General features: G+C 46.5%; 1 protein-coding gene across 1 annotated transcript in view; it reads left to right on the plus strand.

Moving 5' to 3' along the window:
* RALGAPA2 (Ral GTPase activating protein, alpha subunit 2 (catalytic)) overlaps positions 1-16,951 on the plus strand; it is a 235,075-nt gene that overhangs the window by 95,173 nt on the left and 122,951 nt on the right. Inside the window, exons 22-24 of the mRNA XM_015406000.1 lie at positions 2,111-2,304; positions 5,781-5,879; positions 15,086-15,241. Coding sequence (XP_015261486.1) covers positions 2,111-2,304; positions 5,781-5,879; positions 15,086-15,241 — 449 coding nt within the window. The remainder of the gene's footprint in view (positions 1-2,110; positions 2,305-5,780; positions 5,880-15,085; positions 15,242-16,951) is intronic.

A 16,951-nucleotide genomic window follows, 5' to 3' on the forward strand; every position in this document is an offset into this window, starting at 1 on the left:
CCCCCCGAAATGACCTCTGCCATCACACATTCTATGCTCCCAACATTCTGTCCCACTTCAATATGTCCAAGAAACTGAACACAGGATGGAGCTATGCCCATGCAGGTTCGGGTTTGATTCATACTGGCCATTGCTACCAAGGGCAGATAAAAAGGGTAGTCCCAAACCTATTGCAGCTTCCAGGTCCACCCCTTTAATTTTTCCTGTATAAATTAATGGTGGCTATTTATTCCCGTGTGGAGGAGGAGTAAAAGCACTGCCCTGGAGAAACTGTAGCAAAGGCAAATCCTTCCCTTGACATAGGATTGCTAGGCAGTCAGCCGTCAGTGATGTAGGGATTCCAGAGGAAACATCCGTGTGTAGAGCAGACATAGTTTTCTTTAATGTGCAAGCCAGTTTGCTGTAGTTGTTAAGTGCACGGACCCTAATTTGGGAGAACCGGATTTGCGCCCCCACTCCTCCACTTGCAGCTGCTGGTATGACTTTGGGTCAGTCACAGGTTCACTCAGAGGTGTTCTCTCAAGGGCAGTTCTGGAAAGAGCTCTCTCAGCCCCGCCTACCTCACCGGGTGCCTGTTGTGGGGAGGGGAAGGGAAAGGAGAATGTAAGCCGCTCTGGGACTCCTTTGGGTAGTGAAGGGCAGGGTATAAATCCAATCTCTTCTTCTTCTTCCTCTACTGTTGACCATAGACTGCCTGGCCAGGATGACCTGGAGGGCACTGTTTTGAATTGGGTCTGGAATTTGCAGAAGGCGCAGACTCCGTGTGAAGGGCGGGGGTATAAATCCAGCCTCTTTTCCTTCTCCTTCCTTTGCACATCCTTCAACATCTTGTTTTGTGTGTGTCATGTGACATCGAGTTTCTTCCAACTTACGGTGACCCTGAAAATGAATGACCTCCATCGTGTCGTGTCGTTCACAGCCTTGTTCAGGTCTTGCAATTGGAGGGCCCTCATGGCTTCCTCGACTGAGTCAATCCATCTCATGTTGGGTCTTTCCCCCCCACAAAAGGAATACAGAATTCAACATTATAATACACATAGGCGTAATCTTCGTGGGGGCGGCGGGGCTTCAGCCCCTGCCGAAATTTTCAGGAAAGTGCTCAGCCTCCCCCGGGAGCCACCCTTGCTCCTAGCACAGCAATGCCTCTGGCCCAGCCCCAGCCCCCCCTGGGAAATTGGAAAGTCTACACCCTTGATAATACACAAATATAGGTTGCTTCACTTAGAGAAGGAGAAAAAAGAATACCATAAGGTTTCTATCTCATAACAACTTACATTCTTTCGGAATACGGAATACAGAGTGATAAACTTGTCAACTGTAAATCATTATTTTATATCTAGCTTTATTGATGCTTTCCCAATTAAAGTTATCAAAGGTTATTTTTTTCTATCATGGGGAACCGTTTTCCTAAGGGATTATATATTTCGCATTCATTCTGGTCATTTGAGTTATATACAGACTAGAAATAAGGCCCGTTGTGGAAATAAATACAACGGGAGCTAGAAAGAGGCTCTGGGAGAGTGCTCTGGCTTTGGGCAAACAGTGTCAGTCTGCTTTTAAAACATGAACCTGGGACCTGCACACCACCAGAATACAGCAGGTTCCATATGCAACTGACATTCCAACTGCCTTGTGGGGGGGGGGAGTTTGAGGTGTGGAATGGAGTGAAGTCCAATCAGCTTCCATATGCAAAAGACCAGGTTGTCGCAGCAGTTGTGGTGTGGGCGGGACCCGGGCTTTGCCTTCTGATTGGTGGCGATATATGGTGAGGAGCAGTGCCATCAGCCATACACTAAGGGAGTGCATTTTAGAATTAGAACTTTGGCACCCACTATTCAATTATATATAAGGAGAGATATCGTTTCAAGCATGGAAAAGTCCCATATCTTGTGAAACCAAAATTCTATGCTAGGAGGATGATTGTCTTTCCAGCATTTGGCTATAGTAACCTTGGCAGCTGTTATTAATATGTTGATCAATTGTTTTCTAGTATTAGGTATATCATCATGATGTTGGGTCTTCCTCTTTTCCTGCCGCCTTCAACTTTTAGTTAAAGGCATCTTGTTAATAACTAACAAAAAAAACCCTCCCACCTTGTTTCCTCTTTTAGACAGCACTGAATTCCTTGCGGATGACTGCAGTATAATTGCTGGTGGGAATCTCATTGGGTGGCATCCTGACTCCGCTGCCGTATTATGGCGAAGAATATTGGGAATTCTCGGAGATGTAAACAGTATTCAGTCTCCTAAAATACATGCCAGAATTTTTGAATATCTTTACGTGCTGTGGTATAAATTGGCAAAGGTAAGGTGGAATGCAGTTTATCAGCTATAAAGCTTTGCCAAATCATATTGTTATTAGTATTATTTAAATTTAGACGGGGCCGCGGTGGCTCAGAGGTTAAGACGCTGAACTGCAGACCGGAAGGTCGGTAGTCAGCAGTTCGAGACCCGAGTGCCGCGTGACGGAGTGCGCTCCCATCTCTGGCCCCAGCTCCTGCCAACCTAGCAGTTTGAAAGCAAGAGTAGATAAATAGGTACCACTACAGTGGGAAGGTAACGGCGTTTTGTGTTTAGTCATGCCCGCCACATGACCACGGAGAAATCTTCGGGCAGCGCTGGCTCTTCGGCTTGGAAACGGAGATGAGCACCGCACCCTAGAGTTGGATTCGACTGGCTTTCGAGCAAGGGAAACCTTTACCTTATTAAATTTATGAATCGCCCAACCCCGCAAATAGGCTCTGGGCGATTTACAACCTCTAACAGATAAAACAGTTAAAATACAATCAGCCTAATAAATTATCATTGTACATTAATGAAGCGACCAAATCAGATGGCGATCAACCCCCTCTGCTGGCTGCAGTGCCCTCTGCGCAGCAGGGCAGGGAAGGGGCCAGGGGGGCCATAGAAGAAAAGGAGGGTGCCAGTCCTAACCGTTGCTGTCCTCAACTAAAAGCCCGGCGGAACAGCTCTACCTTTCAGGCCCCACGGAATTGCATAAGATCCCACAGGGCCCTGCTGTTATTCGACAGAGAGTTCTACCAGGTCGGGGCCAGGACCGAAAAGGCCCCGGCCCTAGTCGAGGACAGCCAGACCTCCTTAGGGCCGGGGATCACCAGTAAGTTGTTATCCGCTCAGTGTTCTGGGGACATATTGGAGGAGGCGGTCCTGAAGATATGTGGGTCCCTGACCGCTCAAGGCCTTAAAAGTCAACACTAATACCTTTAGTCAGGGCTTTTTTTTGTAGAAAAAGCCCAGCTGGAACTCATTAGCATAATAGGCCACACCCATCAGCAGAAACTCATGAGCATATTAGGCCACACCCTGACAGCACAGCTCATTAACACATTAGGCCACACCCCGTGCCTTCCCTTGGCTTGCCCGGGCGCCCCGCGGCTGTGGGAAGCCCGGGCAAGCTCCCCCTTGAAGAGAAGGGAAGGCAGTTTAAACTGACTGCAGGGAGCCCGGGCAAGGCGACCCTTCCCCGATCCTTCCAGGGGGGCCCCCTGGCCCACCCGCCTCGGAGTCGCCGGGGGGGGTGTCGCTTTCCGGGCCTTCCCTCTGTAGCCACGCACGCATAGGTTTTGGCTGTAGTGGGCGTGGCCAACTCCGAAGCCAGCCGGAACTCCGTTCCAGGGTGTTCCCGCCCAAGAATAGCCCTGCCTTTAGTGCTCAAATAATAGCTTAAGCAGCACCGTTAACTATCTCGTTTATCCGAAAACCAGCGACTAACACTTTTTAAAGCTCTTCTTAAGTTCTTACGAATTTATATATTAAAATGTGTGTACCCTGCCTTCCCTCTTAGCTCAAGAGGGCCAACACTAAAATGGACAAACTGTTGGGATGAAGCGTGTCTTAGACGAAATAAACTAACAGCTGTCTCCTGACTCAAATTTTTTAATATGCGTCTTTCAAAATCTCCTGATCACTGCAGTTGTTCCTCTGTTTCTAAGAGAGGGAAGAACAGCGTGGTAATGATCATAGAATAATAGGATAATGATGATTGTTTTAAAGGAATCCTACAAATAAGATATTGACCACTTCTGCGGGGCCATTTCTGTCACTGGTTTGGTCCCTGTTCCTTTGAGGTCCGTCCCCTGCCACCTTTTCCACATGTGTTTTGCAGACTCCCTCTGGGACTATCAGAGAGAGCAAAACACATTTGGGGGGGGGATGACAGTGCGGAAGTGGTCATTGAAATAAGCAAACACTTTCCCCCTTCTGTTGTATATCCCTGGTTGGTGATCTGTCGGGACGTATTTCTTAAGAAGGAATGGACTTTATAACAACTTCTCCGGTTACATGACAAGCCCCCTCTCATGACAGTGGAGAGAAGAAGGAGAAAGATAACCTGCAGCAAGGAGAGAAATTTAACTGGCTGTCAGGACCCACAGTCAAACAACAGGGCACACACTTCTTCGAAGGTTTTACTTTATTGTTAGCACTATGGTAGCATGGACACAGTCACTGTTAGGAATAACTTCATCATAGAAAGCTGAGAGAGATATAGGATATTCGAAAGCACCCCCCCACACACACACCTATGGGCCGATCGGCCTGACTCCCGCGGGCAGGAAAGAGGACCAAGGCAGTTAGAGCTGAGGCTGGGAAACGAAACTAGTCTCACGGTTAATTGATGGGAAGACACTACACAGGCTGGCTACAAGGTCAGCGATAACGAGGGGGAGAAGCCAAAAGAAAGGAATGCGGCAGCAACTGGCACACAGGTCATGAAAGCGAACGGGGCCTATAATTTATTTATTATTTATTTATTTATTAGATTTCTATACTGCCCTCCCAAGGCTCAGGGCGGTTCACAAGCGGCAAAGCCGGAATCTAAAATACAATAAAATACAATAATTAACTACAGTAAGCAACCTAAAACACTACATCATCAGTCAAGGTGGAGACGATCTTCCAACTTGGTGGCCAGCCATTACCAGTACGCGGTCTCCCCGCTAAGCTGTCAAACTTCAGCCTGGGCATAACTGTCCCACCTTTGTAGGGCAGCCGATGACATACTATCTCGTTGGTAGGATAGTGGCGGCGGCGACTCCTACTCAAAAGCCTGGGGGAAAAGCTCCGTCTTACAGGCCCTGCGGAACTGGATAAGGTCCCGCAGGGCCCGGATCTCCTCTGGGAGCTCATTCCACCAGGTAGGAGCTGCCACCGAAAATGCCCTGGCCCTAGTAGTGGCAAACTTAACTTCTCGGGGACCCGGAACTACCAGGAGATGGCAATTCCCCGATCGGAGTGCTCTTGAGGGAACATATGGGAAGAGGCGGCAGCATAGCTGACACTGGCCTTGCATTGACACCCTGAGTAATGAAGGCCGGTGCAGCAAGAGGCTGACTTGGATCCTGTGAGTGTGAGGAGGGGGTGACATTTGCTTACTGTCTCCCTCCTGTGGGAGACCTCTGATTCCCGCCTAAGCTATTCCAGTCGGGGGGGTCACCCAGGAGCAGTGGGGGGGCAGTTGGGGCTACTACAGGAGAGGGGGATTGGTGAAAAGTGTCCCTCCTCCTTGCACCCATATAGGTTCTAGGCAGGATCCATGCCAGTGACTAGCACAGGTGACTTCTTGCCTCAGGTCCAAGCTACATTCCCTTTAATTTAAGACCCCTGTTGACCTTGGGGTTTTCCAAGAGGGCAGCCCAAAAAACAAAAAACGGGAAGCCTTTACTTTACGTACAAAAGGGGAAGGCAAGAAACACTGTATTTCATTTTCTCTTCTTAAGATTTTGAATGTTTGACTAATTGCTTGGATTTTATTTTATTTAGATAAGAGACAATCTCGCGATCAGTCTGGACAACCAGTCAACTCCCTCACCACCCGTTTTAATTCCGCCACTCAGAATATTTGCATCATGGTTGTTCAAAGTAAGTCTGAAAAGTTTTAGGCAAATTGGTGTTTGCAGAAACGTTTTGTGCACTTTGCTCGGGGTGAATTTAGAACTGTTTTGTCTGCCTTTGAGCTGGCATTTTTGTGCCCCAAGCTAATAACCTCTTATTGTGCTAATCTGCAGCTTCTTTGACTGTCAGTAAACATAGCCATATTGACTGTACAAATCCTGCGTAGATCTAATAGCTGGGCCTTTCAGATTCCTTTGTTCCTAACTTCCCATTATGAATAAGTAAAGTAAATACTGCATACTCAGAGGTGCAGTTGGTTAGAGAAAAGCTCTGAGCGGTGGCAACAGAAGGGGACAGAAGTTGGTGGCAGGGTATCTGAGAATATATATATATTGTGGTTGTTCAGTTGCACAGTCGAGTCCGACTCTTCGCGACCCTGTGGACCACCTCACACTAGACCCTCCTGTCTTCCGTCGTGCTCCGGAGTTTGCTTAATTTCATGTTTGTTGCATCTATGACCCATGCTCCCTGTAAGCTGTGAAGTCTTGTGAGCAAAAAAAAATAATTGTGAGCTGCTGGCATTAAAGTTGTGAGTGAGCAATTTGGTTACTGCAAAAATTAGTTTGCTCTGGAGCCATCCTTCCTGAGCGAAGACAAACATGTGTGAGCTGGAGGCTAAAACATTGTGAGCTAGCTCACACTAACTCAGCTTAGAAGGAACACTGTCTATGACACTGTCTAACCATTTCATCCTTTGCCGTCCCCTCCTTCTGTTATCTTCAATCTTTCCCAGCCTCAGGGTCTTCTCCAGTGAGTGCTCCCTTCTCATTTGGGGGCCAAAGTAGTTGAGCTTCAGCTTCAGTCTCTGGCCTTCCAGGGTTGATTTCTTTTAGGATCGACTGATCTGATCTCCTTGCAGTCCAAGGGACTCTCAAGAGTCTTCTCCAGCACCATAGTTCAAAGGCATCTATTCTTTGGCGCTCGGCCTTCCTTATGGTCCAACTCCCACAGCCATACATGACTACTGGGAATACCTTCGCTGTGACCATACGGACTTTTGTTGGCAGGGTGACGTCTCTCCTTTTCGTCGTGCCGCCTGGGTTCGCCATCGCTCTCCTCCCCAGGGGCAGGCGTCTCTTGATTTCACGGCTGCAGTCATCTAAAATCCATGAGCGCTCCCAGATCCACTGGCTAGAGGAACAGGCAGAAGCTGAGAGAAGTGCTGCTGGACTGTTTTGCTTCAGTCATAAATGAAAGTTGCAGGTTCTCTGCTGCCTCTGGCTTCTCTTAGACAAATGAACAATATTTTGTTTAATATGTTGTCAAAGGCTTTTACAGCCAGAACGTCAGGCTCTACAGTGGCAAGACCACGGCCGCACAACCCGGAAAATCTACAGGAACTAATATTTTGTTATCTTATTTCCTTGATTTGTACCCTGCCTTTCACCCCAACGGGGATCCAAGGTGGCTTACAGTATCATTCTCCTCACAACAACCTTGCGAGGTATGTTAGGCCGAGAGTATGTGACTGGCACAAGGTCACCCAGCAGATGTCTGTGACAGAGTTGGGATTCGAACCTCCCAGGTACTAGCCTGGCGCTCCCAGTTCCTAACCCAGCCACTCTACCATCACCATACAGCCGCAGGGTCCAAAGACATTGAAACCTTTTGAAAATAGACGTAATGCTTAGAACAGTTTTCTATTTGTTTGCTCCCCGGGTTAAGCTATCAGGCAGGAAGAAAATCGACTCAAAGTTCTTGACCCCCCTTGTTGTTTAAGTAACCTGTGGCATTACCGTTAGTTTGAACTACAAAACGATTCCTTGGATAATTCTTGTGGTAGTGACAACATCAACAGTCTTCTCCCCTTGGTGAAGAAGGAAGAGTACTCACTTGGCGTTGTTGGATTCTGTTGACTACATGGACCAGTTTTCACAAACACACGGTTATTAAGCGGAAAAAGAAATAGGCTTGTCCTCCACTCCTTATTTCAAGGAACTGATAATTATTTAGTATTAATAGACATACTCATGGGAAAGGAGATGTACCATATCCGTAAAAACTGGCTTATTACGAAGACTGTATGCTCTAATCCAGCCCTGTTAATTTTCTGACATGATGCATCATTTGATTAACATTTCACGTGTGCCTTATTTTGGAGCTCTCCAGTTGGCAGCTCTAGAAAGAAACTTGTCTTTGTTCTCTACAACAAGCCCTGGGCTTTTAAGCCTTGCATCTTTTACCTACTATGCCATTTACAGTCTGTGCTTAACTCAGGAAATGTTGTTTCTGTGCTAGGGATGTCTCCTGATTAAAGAAATGTTGTTTATATAGCTTGAAAGCTTTACAATGGATGGATAGAATCGGATTCGTTCTGTCGAAAACACCTACTTTCTTTTAGTGAATATTTCACGTGTTGTGTTACGGCCCATCCTAGAAGAGGGATTCCCTCCTTGCATTGTGGGAGAGAAGGCAGAATCCCTCTTCTAAGATAGCTTTTGCAGTGCCATCCAGGATCCTCTTAGATATTAGAAACAATTCAAGATGTTACGGAAATGCTTGCTTCTTGGCTCAACTTGGAATTCGTTTGTCTATTAAAAATAAGAACACTAGAAGAGCGATGCCGGATCAGACCAAAGGCCCATCGAGGCCAGCATTTTTTGCCCACAGTGGGGCCACCCAGCTCGCTCTAGGAAGCCCACAAGCAGGATGACCACAACAGCATCTTCCCGCCTGTGCTGCCTAGCAACTGACACAGTGGGGCACAGAGACTCTGGTACTGGGGGGAGCAGATACCCATCATGACTGGCACCCACTGACGGCCCCATCTTCCGTCAGTTTGTCCACTCCCTTTGTAAAGCCTTCCTGGTTGGCGGCCATCACCCCATCCTGTGACAGCGAGTTCCACAGATTAACTGTGAGCTGTGTGAAGAAGTACTTCCTTTTTTCTGTCCTGAACCTCCCACCCTTCAGTTTCAGTGTGTCACGACCTTCGCTTTCCGGCCCTTGTGGATCAGGGGGAGAGGTAGACAGAGGAACATGGTCCGTTTTCTCAAGCCTCAGAGTGTCGACCAGTCACAATAATAACCCTAATAGGGTGTGACTGTCCTTTATTAGAGCGGAAGCTCCCCATCAGTGTTACAGCACAGCTGATTAGGTCTTTGCTTTCGCTCTAATCATCTCCTCACCGGTTGAGGTTTCGGACTTCTTTATTCCCCTTAATTTCCAACCCTCCCACTTAAAGCCACAGGGAATTTTCTCCTCGTCGTCTGGCATCTTCTCTATTGGGTCCCGCCGGGCCTTTCCTTCCTCTCCACGTTGCTTGTCCTCTTCTCGGTTTCTCCTCCATGACTGTCTGGTCTGTATTTGAGCTCGACCTCCCTCCTTGGTTTTGGTATAGCCGGTGGTGACCGAATGGCTGTCTTCCCCTTCTCGTTCTCGGGATTCCCTCTTGCTTTCCATAGGATCCGTCTGACACAGTGGATGATCCCGGGTTCTCCTATGATGAGAGAGGTTCTCCCTGTCTACTTTCTCCACACCATGTATAATTTTATGGACCTCGATCAGGTCTCCCCTTACTTGCCTTTTTAAAAGCTAAACAGCCCTAAGCAGGACAGCTGCTCAACTCCCCGATCATTTTGGTCGCTCTTTTCGAGCTCTGCCATGTCCCTTTTCAGGTGGGGTGACCAGAACTGTATGCAATGTTCCAAATGTGGGCACACCCGTAGATTTGTATAAGGGCAGTATGGGAGCAGCAGTTCTATTCTCTATTCCTGCTGTAATATGGCCAGCATGGAATTTGCCTTTTTTTCAAAACAATGGACATTTTCATTGAGCTATCCGCTACCACCCCAGGATCCCTTTCTTGGTCTGTTGCTGCCAGTCTAGGTCCCATCAGTGTTATATGTGAAGATGAGATTGTTTCCCCCAATATGCATCTGCCACCCGCGCCGAGCTCCCCGCAGGTCCCAAGGAAGAGTGGTGGGCTCGGAGCCCCCTGAGACCCCAAGCCCCTCCCTCAGCGCCCACAACGGGGCTGAAGAAATCCAGAGGGGAAGGGGTTGGGAGAACGGAATGGCACAGACCGCGTTGGGGAAGGGACCGGCACGGACCGCGTTCGGATGAGCACGGGACGCGAAGGGGGGAGGGCCCGGTTGAGGGAGCGAGATAGATGGCAGGTTCCAGCCTTACCCAGGAGAAGTGCTGACGCCGAGGACGCCGGCGTTGGACCTGTCGCACAAACCGGAAGTGGGCACTCCCTCACATATACGGCTATGAGATAGAAGCACTAGTTATACAGGAGGGCGGGCCTACAGAGGAGGAAGTAACAGAGGATAGGAGAGCACGGTGATGGACAGGTGATACAGCCTATAGGATTCTTAATCACCAAAAGGGGTGGCATTAAGGGAAGGAGAGGGGCTATATAAAGGAGGAAACTGAAGAGTGCCAGGGAGGATTGAGGACTGATCTCAGAAGCAACACAGATAGAAAGGAAGTCGGTCTGAGGAAGGTAGCTGGGGTGCGACGTAACCCCCAGCACCTCCAAATCTGAGGTACTCGTTTCCTCCATTAGAGGTCAACACGGCGACTGGGTTTTCTGGACCTGGAGATGACCCGGAGCATGACAGCATCCCTGGCTGAACCAACTGAGGCGATGTCACACTTGGTGCTGAGGACCCCAGGGATGATTGTCCTTAGGCATTTCAGCACGCATGCTGAGGCTGCCTTGTCGGGTCAAGCTTAGGACTTCACGGCCTCCATGACAACCGAGTGTCTGCCTTAGATTGCACTGGGCCCAGCACATGAAAAAAGGACATACTCTGGGCCTTCTTTTCTGCACCGTGCAGCTTGCTGGTGGTCTGATTAGGGGGCTGGAGGTTCAGCCTTTGTCGTGGTCAGGTCACTATCTACCGAAGGCACAGTTGAGCTTGCTACCTCCTCCCTGCAGAGGCAGTGGATTGATTAGAACGACGTACCCTGGGAGATGAATGGAACTTGTTGGTTTCCAGATGGCTCTGGAGGATTTTGAGAGCCTCCCCAACAATGGTCCCTCTAAGCTGTGGAGTCTTGTGAGCAAAAAATCTACTTTGTGAGCTACTAGCATGAAAGATGTGAGCGAGGGATTTGGCTGCTGCATCAATTAGTTTGCTCTGGAGCCCTCCTTCCCCAGCGAAGACAAAAATGTGTGAGCCGGAGGCTAAAAAACTGTGAGCTAGCTCACACTAACTCAGCTTAGAGGGAACACTGCTCCCCAGTGATTCTGTGGAGGCCCTTGTAGCAGCATGGAATGATGGGAGGACTGGGGCCATAAACAGGCCTCCAGATACATCTACCTGTTGGCTTTGGAGTTGGATCATCAATATGCAGGTGACACCCAGGTCTGTATTCCATTATTCAAGCCTTCAGATGCATCCATCTGTAGGGTAGCCCACCACTGATGGTGGCCTGTCTGGCATCAACCACAACCCAGGCCTTTTCCATTGGGGGTCTAGCTCTGGGGGGGGGGGCTCACTGGAGATCTTCAAGAGGCACTGCAAGGCCTGCCTGTTTCCCAGGGTTTTTGAGGGGTTTGGAACGGCAAGTGTCTTTTAAGGGGGCTAGGAGGAGAGATTTAGGGTTTGCTATTTTATTTTATTTGGGAAAGATTGAAGGTCAAAGATAACGGGGACGGCAAAGGATGAGATGGTTAGACAGTGTCATAGATGCAACGAACATGAAATTGAGCCAGCTTCAGAGGATGGCGGAAGACAGGAGGGCCTGGTGGGATCTGGTCCATGGGGTCGCGAAGAGTCGGACTCGACTGTGCGACTGAACAACAACAAAACAACAATTTTATTTTAGTTTTAACTGAAAATGTTTTGAATTCTTATTGTAAGCTGCCTTGAGCCACAGGGAGAGATGGGCTATAAATGTCTTGATCAATAAAAAGTCACTTTTGCCTTGCTCACACCGAGGCTCTGCCATTTTAGTGCCCATTGCCCTAGTTTGGAGAGATCCCTGTGGAGCTCTTTGCAACCTGTTTTTTTTTTCCTTTACCACTCAAAATAATTTGGTGTCATCTACAAACTTGGCCATCTTAGTAAAGGTAAAGGTTCCCTTGCTCGAAAGCCAGTTGAATCCGACTCTAGGGTTGTGGTGCTCATCTCCGTTTCAAAGCCGAAGAGCCAGCGCTGTCCGAAGACATTTCCGTGGTCATGCAGCCGGCATGACTAAACACCAAGGCGCGCGGGACGCTGTTACCCTCCCACCGAAGCGGTACCTATTTATCTACTTGCAATGTCTTGCTTTCGAACTGCTAGGTTGGCAGGAGTTGGAACTAGAGATGGGAGCTCACTCCGTCATGCGGCACCCGGGTCTCGAACTGCTGAACTACTGACCTTCCACAGCCTGCAGTTCAGCGTCTTAACCACTTGAGCCACCGCAGCTCCGGGCCACCTTAGTACTCACTCCTAATTCCAGGTCACTTGTGAACAAATTGAAAGAGGCTGATCCTAAGGGACCTTTGCTGCTTGCACCCCTCCACTGGGGGAGCTGACCATTGATTCCTGCCTTCTGCTTCCATTTTTTTAGCCAGTTTTCAATCCATAAGAGGTCTTTGTATCCTGTGGGCCATGACTCTGAAGTTTTTTTCAGGAGTCTTTGGTAAGGGACTTCGCCAAAAGCCTTTTTGAAGTCAAAAAAATGTATACCAGCTCAATTCCTGTTCATGTTTACTGCCCCCATCAAAAAACTCTAAAACCCTAAAGGCTTAGTGAGACAAGACTTACATTTGCAGAAGCCCTGTTGGTTTTTATTTGGCAGTTTTTATTTATATGCTTGATAATTTTATCTTTAATAATGCTTTCCATCAATTTACCTGGAACTGAGCTAACGGCTGTAATTTCCTGGATCCCTACTAAGTCCCTTTTTTAAAAAAATGGGTGTTACATTGTCCACTCTCCAGGCCTCCAGTACAGAGGCTGATCTTAGGGATGTGTTACATGTCTTAGAAGAACTTTAAGCACTTTGGGATGGATACCATCTGGTCCCCAGGATTTGTTACTTTGCGGTCTCTAGAACTCCCTCCCTTGTTACCACTGTTTGCCCCAACTACACATCCTCCCTTCCTGAAAACACCCACAGGGCACAGTCGTTTAGGGTATCTAGAAATTTTACTTCTTTGGTATGATTGGAACACACATTTGTCCAGTCAATATGAGGATTGTCAAAGTCACCCATTATTACAACTCCATCTCCTTTGGGTGCCTCCCTGATTTCATTTCTCCATCTCAAGATCACCCTGAGCATTTTGGTCAGGAGGTCAGTACATGACCACAGTACTAAATTACTATTGGGGGCCAGTATTGTCACCTGCAGTGATTTTGTGGAGGAATTGGTCCTTTTAAAGGTTTCTAGCTTGTTAGACACTTTGCCCTCCCTGATATACATGAATAAATGAAGAAAAGGCCGACTTTAGCTCTTCCCTTGACCTTTCCGTGAAACTTGACTCACCTGGATTTAAAGAAGAGTATGGCAGCGACAACGCCCAGAGATAGGCCCTCATCCTGAAATCTGAGTCTAAATTCTGGCCATTAAACATCCTCACAAAGTGGCTCAGTGTGGCACTGAGAATATAGTCTGAAATAATGACTTTTAAGAACTGTGTTCACCCAGTCTTAGCTATACTTACTGCTCAGTTACTTATGCCTCTTTACTCTAATCAGCCCTTCCTGACAACGAAGCCCCCACCCTCTCTGTCTATATGTAGTGCCTGTTTTAATGTATCTGAAGAAGTAAGAGCTCAGAGCTCTTGCTTCCGGTAGGTGCTCCTCAGTTAGATGGGCCTATCCACTATCTGCTGCTCCACCACAATATTTTTTCTCCCTGATATCACCGCAATTGTGCAGAGCTTACATGCTAGCACGGTTTAATGTTCTCCCCTCTGCTATTCTTGAGGGGAGATATAAGAAAATCCCTTATGCAATTAGATATTGCGGATGCAATAAGAGAGAAATAGAAACAGTTGAGCATGTACTTCTACGTTGTAATTTGCAAAATGATATTCGAGTGAAATTTCTGGAAGTCCCCCTTAGCAAGGTAGCATGCCAACAGGACGGAAGCAAGCGACACTACCTCCTTACTTCATGAGATTCGGAGATTATTGAATTGACTGCCAAGTTCTTTTATGGTCTTATAAAACGGAAAAATGTCCCTGATCATTCTAATTGAGTTCAATGAGTTTGTATCATTTAATTCTAGGTTTTGCGGTTGGGAAAAATTTTATATTGCTATAATTTAAGCTCATACAAATAGACATACCTTTGTAATGCTTTAGAAGTTATCTATTTTTCACAAATTTTATAGGATTGTTTTACCCTATGGCAACTGTTTAATATTTTATGCCAATAAAGGTATTTGTTTGTTTGTTGTATCTGAAAAAGTGTGCAAGCACATGAAAACTTATGCCCAGAATTAAACTTTATTGGTCTTAAAGGTGCCCCTGGACTCAAACTTAGTTCTCAAATCTGTTTGTTAACTCTTTTATTTGTATGCTAATTTGTATGCTAATTCACAATGTTAGGTAAAGGTAAAGGTTTTCCTTGCTCGAAAGCCAATCGAATCCGACTCTAGGGTTGCAGTGCTCATCTCCGTTTCAAAGCCGAAGAGCCAGCGCTGTCCGAAGACTTCTCCGTGGTCATGCGGCCGGCATGACTAGACGTCGAGGCACCCAGAACACTGTTACCTTCCCACCGAAGTGGTACCTATTTATCTACTTGCCATTTCTTGCTTTTGAACTGCTTGGTTGGCAGGAGCTGGAACTAGAGACGGGAGCTCACTCCGTCAAGCGGCAACCCGGGTCTCGAACGGCTGAACTACCCACCTTCCACAGCCTGCAGTTCAGCGTCTTAACCACTTGAGCCACCGCAGCTCCTTATATTACCAACTGCTTCAATCCGATATTGGCTATACTTATTGCTCAGCTATCTAACTAGCCCTTTCTGGTAGTTAACCCCCCTTCTCCCTATACATAAGGCTTGAGGATGTCTGTTTCAATGTATCTGAGGAAGTGTGCCTGCACACGAAAGCTTATACCCAGAATTAAACTTTATTGGTCTTAAAAGTGCCCCTGGAACTCAGACTTCGTACAATGAAATCATATTAGAATCGCCGCAGCTCCATGTGTTTTTAATTTATATTTATCTTCTGATTACTTAGCAGTTCAAGCACATTTATTGACATATTATGTTTTTCAGGCTACAACTTTACCAGATGAATATAAGGAAGGGAAGCTACATGCATATAAGTTAATATGTGCCATGATGACCAGGCGCCAAGATGTTGTGCCAAATCCTGACTTCCTAGTGCATTTTTATCTGGTTATGCACATTGGCTTAACTAGTAAAGATCAGGTATGAATACAGCACTTCTGGTTTGCATTCATTTGCCACACTTTCTAAATCAGGGCGTCAGACTCATTTGCTATGAGGGCCGGATCTGACATAAATGAGACCTTGTTAGGCCAGGCCATGTGTGTAGTAAAAGGTAATGCCAGGGAGCGGAGATATAAACTTTATAGAGGACATAAGCACAAAGGGTTTTTTTTTTAAAACTTAAAATAAAAGCATGCTTAAAACATTAGCAGTCTTGCAATATTTTGTATATTTAACAGTGTCTGATAACTGACACCTCTTGCTCTGAATTATTGCATCAAAATGTCTGTACTGTTGCAATCCTGAGTATACTGTTCAGGTGTGTATCTGTAAACTGCAAACCTTCGATGATGCAGCAGCAGCGGAACTGGAAGAAGAAGCAGAAGACAGCCAGTTCCACTGCGGGCCTGATAAAAGCCCTCTGGGGGCCTGATCTGGCCCCCGGGCCACATGTTTGACACCCCTGTTCTAAATAGTTTACTGTTAATATAATTCAGATTTTTCAAATGCATTCATTTTTTACTGGATTTGGGCTTTCTTCTTCTCCATACTTTCTCCTTCCCTCTCACGTTAACAAATTTCTTTCCGCTGATTAAAAATGGTGTTTTTGCCATCATCACTGTTGTTTTAACTTTTATTTTGTCCCAACGGAGACATTCTGAACAGAACTGAGAAGAAGAGGCAAGGGCCCAGATTCAGAAGGCTTCTTATTTAGATAAGATAAATGAAGGGAAAGGGGAGGGCTCCATAATGAGCAGCACAGGTTAGACAGAACAGGGAGGCAGTGGCGTAGGAAATGTGAGGCTGTGGAAATGAGGAGCAGTTTTCGTGGAGAACAGTTTTTTGAGAGATGTCAAAGAGTTGTGGGTAGTGCCTTCTTGGACAGAGAGAGTGGAACCCGTCCTGAAATTTGTCGACATCTGAAGGTGAAATTTAGAGCAGGCAGCAAAAGGCACCAATAGCAGAAAAAATTGTCTGGGTGCTGCGGAGAAAGAAAAGGCAATTAAGAAGAGATGAGAAAGAAGTCCTGTACGGAGAAGCAGGCAGATAAAGGCCAACATTGCAAAAGGTGAAGTTCCAGCCGATTCTGATTGTGAACAGACTCAGAGAATTGTGTTTCTTCATTAGCTCAGTGCTTGAATAATAAACCACTTGGTATTTTTTGCTATTGCTTTTAGACACTTTCTTTTTGTTTTTCTCTTTTATGACACTTGGTGGCAGACTTGCTTTAAGTTTTCTAGTGTGTCCTTGCTGGATTCTGATAGAGCACGTGGGGTGGGGTGGGGGGGAGATTTGGTTTGTTTGCTCCTGAGTTTGAATTCTCCTGCAGTGTAGACAAAGTAATGTATTTGCTTCATTTTCCTAAATAAGCGAAATGAGTGGAGAGGTGCTAGACCTAACATTTGAAAACTCAGTTATGCAATACTTCTGCAATAGTAGAATAAAACTTTTGTTTCTACACAATTTTTTTTAAATGCACTAGCAACCCCCTGTTCAAGTGGGTTTCTTCTGACATTGGCCACTGAAAGGGAGGGTTTTTTTTTTTTGTTTGTTTTTTGCAAATCCTTTGATCAGTGATACAAGGTGCTCTTCCCCTTTGGTGATCTTTATGGGTTGCTTGAAGAAGAATGAAAATAATAATAATAATAATAATAATAATAATAATAATAATAATAATAATAATAATAA

Source organism: Gekko japonicus, unplaced genomic scaffold (assembly GCF_001447785.1).
Source record: "Gekko japonicus isolate JY-2015 unplaced genomic scaffold, Gekko_japonicus_V1.1 scaffold388, whole genome shotgun sequence".
In the NCBI taxonomy this organism is placed as follows: domain Eukaryota; kingdom Metazoa; phylum Chordata; class Lepidosauria; order Squamata; family Gekkonidae; genus Gekko; species Gekko japonicus.